At 33.7% G+C, this 6322-nt stretch overlaps 1 protein-coding gene across 1 annotated transcript; it reads left to right on the forward strand.

Moving 5' to 3' along the window:
- The first annotated feature begins 225 nt into the window (after positions 1-225).
- LOC126886874 (uncharacterized) lies at positions 226-4778 on the forward strand. The gene is made up of 4 exons (XM_050654009.1): positions 226-843; positions 2161-2397; positions 3559-3877; positions 3936-4778. The coding sequence occupies exons 1-4, from the start codon at positions 576-578 to the stop codon at positions 4759-4761; spliced, it is 1650 nt and encodes a 549-aa protein (XP_050509966.1). The 5' UTR covers positions 226-575; the 3' UTR covers positions 4762-4778.
- The last annotated feature ends 1544 nt before the right edge of the window (positions 4779-6322 follow it).

The following is a 6322-nucleotide window of genomic DNA, read 5'->3' on the forward strand; positions in this document are numbered from 1 at the left end:
ATATTAGTACAGTTAAAATAATTAACACCATAACGGGACAATAATTATTTAATGAGTGAAATTTAATTTTTTTTACTTTAATGACAAAAAAAGCAAGCCCAGTAGCAGAATCCAATTAAAAATTATTTTTCACATCATATTTGAAACATTATTTGGTTGAAAAATCTCATTTTTGTTGGCAAAAAAATATATTAATTTGTTTGGACTAAATTACAGTTGTGTTTATCTTAAAAAGGATATGTTACTATCAACATTCACACAGTGTTGCCAAACTGAATTTTGTTATTTTGAGTGTAAATTTTTTCCACGGATCTCCGAGGGTACTATACTATGATTGTAACAGAAGTGACCTACAAGATAAGACCAATACTTTGTTACTTGCAATAATTAAAACTTATACCTGTCTGTCTTTAGGATATAAACCCAACTATAAAATTAGGACAGAGAAAGCTGGTGGATCAATTAAAATTAAAGGAGTGTGCCCTTCCAGGCTTATTTGCAAACTGAGAGACCAAGGACAAGTTTCCGTCAGTTATTGGAAAACACATGCTGGACATAAAGAAGTATTAAGAACCATGCATCTGTCAAAAGCAGAAGAAAAAATGGTTGTAGAAAAATTGATAGCTGGGGTGCCACCCAGTAGAATTTTAAAAGATTCAAGAAAGTTGGAAACACCACAACTAGATGGACTTGCTGTAATAACAACTCAAGATCTCACAAATTTGTCCACAAAGTATAATATACACAAGAAAAGAGATCAAAATGATATGGTAGCAGCAGCCTTAAAGGTTCAGGAATGGAATGCCAACAACAAGAATTATGCTTTCTTATTCAAGAAAGAAGGTAAACACCAATTTTTTTTGTTATACTTATAGCTAATACAATTATAATTAATCCTATTCCAATCCACAAAATTAAGTTCTATGTGTTGGACTTATTAAAATGCCCAAAATATTTATTGGACAATTTTTTGATATAGTATACAGGGTGGTGAATCGGAAAACGGGCCATAAAAAACTCAATGTAAAATTCTAAACTGTTGAATTCCTGCTTCCCTAATTATGTTACATCAAAAGTCATGAGAAGTTATTTGTAGAGGATTGAAATCTGTATTAAAAACAGAAGTTACAATTGTTCTATGATTTAAACACATTCCAAAATTTTGAAAAATTTAATGTATTTACTGCAGTAGGTGTGTGTGGGCATATTAGGCCACAAGTTACTATTTAACTGACAGTGAGCACACTATTGACTGAAGAAAATATCTTTATTATTAATACTTTCTCCTTAACTGAGGGTATCTTATCAACTTTAGTGTGTTCTAAACAATAAATGATAAAATAAATAAAAAAATTGACAGTTCAAATTGTTAATATAATAACTTCATTGTCACCAAATGCAACCTTATATACATTACTGCACTGTATGTGGCTTAACTTTGGCATATTACTCTGAAAATTGTATTATATTTTTATAAAATTTTGAATAATTATTGTTCGTAGAACAATATTAACATTTGTTTTCAATACATAATATTTCAATTCTCTACAAATAGTTTCTTATGACTTTTGATGTAAAATAATTAGGGAAGCAGGAATTCAACAGTTTAGGATTTAACATTGAGTTTCCTATGGCCCCTTTTCCAATTCACCACCCGGTATAAATTTTGCTATTGAATAAACTTAAAAACAACCATAGAGTTATATATTAGCATAGAGAGGGTGTCATTCAGAGCGAAGTGACGACACCATCTTTTTTATTTGGATTATTGCTGTTTCACTCTTATGCATAGTAAAGCTGCTACAGTTGTCTTCCTCTTCCGTGCCTATATTCACACTGAATGTCATCATAGATTTTCGATACAATGTGTTAGAAAGAGATGCAGCAAACCAGTCCATGAGATCTTGTCGTCAGGAAGCGCGGAAGGTAGGCTCCCTCTATGTTAATATATACCTCTATGAAAACAACCTGCTAGTTTTCACTATCATAAAATTGTCAGGATGACATGTTCCACAATTAAAATCAAGGTTTGTTCAACTAGACACTGTTAAGCTACATATTAACAAATTTTCATCTTGCTATTAATCAACTTTTTTGTACGCGGGATACAAGCTTATAAATTTTGAATGAACTAAAAATTTGGTGGTTTATTTTTATTAGGAGAAGAGCATGATGTATTGAGAAAAGAAGATTTTGCAGTAGGATTTATGAATGCGGTGATGGAAGAGAAACTACGACAATTCCCGAACATAATTTGTATAGATGGGACACATGGGACAAATCAGAAAGGACTGGATTTGACGATTATGCTGGTGAAAGACGAAAGAAATGCTGGATTTCCTGTTGCGTTCCTGCTATCAAACAGACTGGACCAGCAAATTCAAGAAGTTTTTTTAGGTATGTATTATACAGTGTGTCTGCGTAACTTGGAACCATATGGGAAATTTTTTAATATCAATTTTACGAAAAAAAAGTTATTCTTCATAAAGTGCTCTGCATAGTCTAAAACCTAAGATGCAACCATCAGATATCAAATTTTATCAATAATATACGAGGATGTTCAAAAATATGCATTTTGCTCATGAGTAGTTTCTTTAAAATTTTACAATATCGAAAAGTGTTATTAAGAAAAGTTGTTTGTAATTAAAAATTATGTTATACAATGCATTTACACTCTTCTAATTGAAAAAAAAAATTTTGAAAATTTTCCTCAAATTATGGATACGCAACATTAATTTTTATTTAAAATAACTCCGATATTATTAATTTTGCGACAAAAAGTTATTCTTTATAAAAATGTCTGAATAGTCAAAAAACTAAGATGCAATCATAAGATATATTTTTTTTTCAATTTTATACGAGGTATGTCAAAAAATATAAATTTCGCTCAAGAGTAAAATACCTTTATAGTTCACAATATTTCCACTAGAAGGATGTAATTGCATATTAAAACATAGTTTTTGATTCTAAAAAACTTTTTATAACAAATTTCAATATTGTGAAAAATAAAGATACTTTACTCTTCAGCAAAATTCATATTTTTTGACATACCTCGTATAAAATTGACAAAATTTAATATGTTATAATTGTATCTTAGTTGCTAAATAATGCAGAACTTTTTATAAGGAATAACTTTTTTTTGGCAAAATTAATAATAACGGAGCTATCATAAATAAAAATGATGTTGGTTGTCCGTGATTTGAGGAAAATTAAAACAAAAATTTTCAATTAGAAGAGTGTAAATGCAGATTATAACATAATTTTTAATTACAAACAACTTTTCTCAAGTACAATTTTCGATATTGTGAAATATAAAGGCACTTTACTCTTGAGCGAAATTCATATTTTTTGACATACCTCGTATACTGTTGATAAAATTTTATATCTGATGATTGCGTCTTAGGTTTAAGACTATGCAGAGCACTTTCTAGAGAATTACTTTTATTCATAAAATTGATATTAAAAAAGTTTCCCATATGGTTCCAAGTTACGCAGACACACTGTATAAGTAGTGGCAATTTAGGACTGCTAACTAACGATTATTTTTAAAACCTTTAGATGCCCTCAAGAATAAGATGCAGACAGAAGTTAATGCGGAATATTTCATGAGTGATGATGATCCTAAATATTATAATGCATGGGAGAAGATAATGAGACAACAACCAAGGAGACTATTATGTACGTGGCATGTGGTGAAGAACTGGAACATTAGAGGAAAGAAAAAATTACAGGATCCAACTTTGAAGGCGCAAATGAAAAATGAACTCAGGCAGATTATGCGAGAACCAGATGAAGATAAATTTAAAGAACTATGCGACAAATATGTATCCAAACTAGAAGAGGCAAATGAGATCAAATTTGTCGCTTATCTGAAAAAGTAAATAATTATATGAAATCATACATTTTAAGACACCCTTAAGTATATTTTTTTCTAGGCGTTACTTGGCTGAAGACAGAATACAAATGTGGCCCTATTGTTACAGAAAAAATTCTGGGATTAATACCAACATGGCAATTGAATCACTCAACAATCTACTAAAGACGAATTACCTAAAGAGAAATGCAGCAGTGAGGATTGAAAAGCTATTGGATACAATGGATGAGCTAGTTGAAGCCAAAATGTGGACGAGGATAGTGGATATAATACGACCAAGCGCAAATAATTATCAAGACAGGCTTTCAATAACAGCACACAAACGGGCAGCATCGATGAAAGACAAACTAGAAGAACTGGTTAAGGAGACTGCATATGGCTATTATGAGGTAAAATCCTTTAAAGGTATGAATATATTACGTTATGTAAATTTTAGACAAGTGTGTGAGAGTGAGTGTAAGACATTGTTTTGTAGAGTGTGTAAGATTTGTATTCACCGTTATTGGTGTAGTTGTGATGACTATGTGGTGAGGAATACCTTGTGTCAGCATGTGCACTTGGTAAGAATGTATGAGGAGCGTTTGGGCACTAACTCTGTTGTAGATGATGCTGCAAGGTGTTTAGAAGAAATGTCAACTATCAAATCAAGGCATGAGGAGGAAATTAATGAATTTGTCAGAGGGAAGCTAGAACAGACAAATGTGACCCAGGAAAAAACCAAACGCAGTCTTCAACAGGAATACCTCATTAATGTGTTGAACGGATTAGATGACCAAGGTTTTGCCGAATATATGAGAAAAACTCAAGGAATTCTGGAAGAAGTTAATAATAAGGGAAAGAACATTACGAAGAAGCGAAAAATGGAGACTCAAGAGTATTTTCCTTAAAAAAAAAAGAACTGATTAAACATTTTTTATTAACAATTTTTGTAGCTCACATGCATTTTTGCGTTGTACCTGTATTTAATTTTTATTATAGTTTTATAGACTTATTTACAAGAACATTACTTAATTTAACATTATAAATTTTACTTAATTAGTAATAAATATAGTGAAATTTCTTATGAGATTATATAAATACAGTGTGTCCACAGATGGGGTGCCCAAGAGGAAAAACATTTTTATTTTCAATTTTAGCGAAAAATGTCATTCTTTTTTAAAAGTTTTGCTTGTTCTAAAACCCCATGTAACGTCCCTGGTTTTACGGCCGTCAGCCTGGTGCCTGTATTGTTGGTCGCGGTAACAGATTCTTTCCGTGTAAAAGGAGGTGTTTTTCGTCGGCGGCTGAGAATGGAAATGTTTATGACACGCGATAGGAGCAGGTGCATTTTGGAGGATAGTAAAAGGGATTTATGATTTCGTTTGTTGGGTGTTGAAACTTCTAAGAGACGAGAGAAAAACAGATTCGAGGATTTTATGGCAGTGTTATTTTGTTCTTTGGGGAGTGCGCTGCGAAGAACGGTCAAAATAAAAGACGATTGGAATGTTTTGTTTTGCTCGGCGTGTGTGTAAGCGAACGAAGGGTAATTTTTTTTCTTGTTACGGATTAATTCCTTGAGGAAAGGGGTGCGATCGGAACTACTAGTGATCGGCGGAAAAAAATACGAATTCGCGTAATACCGTACTAACTATGTCCGAAGTTGTCGTCTAGAGTGTAGACTTGGAACACTAAATGGCGGATTAGCTGGGACCCGGGAGCAGTAAGACAGTGGCGGATACTAGAGGTGGTGTCTCATCGCCATCGCAGAGGACGTCAACCAGTTCGTGTGTTTGCTGAGACTTCGGAAGTCGTAGATTTAAGGTAATTGACTTTTCTTATTTCTTAGTAGGACCTTAGAACATTATAGACGGTTCGATACAATGGTGGCAGCGGTGGGATAGATTAGTTATTAGTTGTCGTGGACATTGGGCTGTCTACTCGGGGTATAGGTGTGACGAGAACCAAGCGAAAGGCACGGTGCCGACGGGTGTAAGACTGGGGTTTTGTTTTGCCTCTAAAAACCATGGCGGAAGTTGGTGACGAGGTAGATAGATTGAAACAAGAGTTAGAAAAGGCGAGAGAGGAAGTATGCAAGTTACAAGATGAGAGACAGAGAGTCGCCCAAAATGAACTAAACTATTTGAGAAAGGAGATGGAAGAACTGAGAATGGCCGGAAGTAGGAGGGCGGAAATGATAGGTGCTAGAGAGGTAAAAGAATGGTGTGGAAGCGAAGGAGAGATGGGTGTAGAGGAGTTTGTTGAGAGAGTAGAGATGTTGCAGCAAATTAATGGGTGGACTGAGCAGAACACAGCTGATTTGGTGAGACGAAGGATGATTGGCGAGGCGGCGGAATTTTTGCGAAATGCGACGAGTGAGAAGCAAGAGGGATGGACATGGAAGGAGATAAAAGGACTGCTATTGCAGCGGTTTGGGGTGAAGAAAGACAGAGTGGATGAAATGGTGAAACT

Source organism: Diabrotica virgifera, chromosome 6, assembly GCF_917563875.1.
Source record: "Diabrotica virgifera virgifera chromosome 6, PGI_DIABVI_V3a".
Lineage (NCBI taxonomy): Eukaryota > Metazoa > Arthropoda > Insecta > Coleoptera > Chrysomelidae > Diabrotica > Diabrotica virgifera.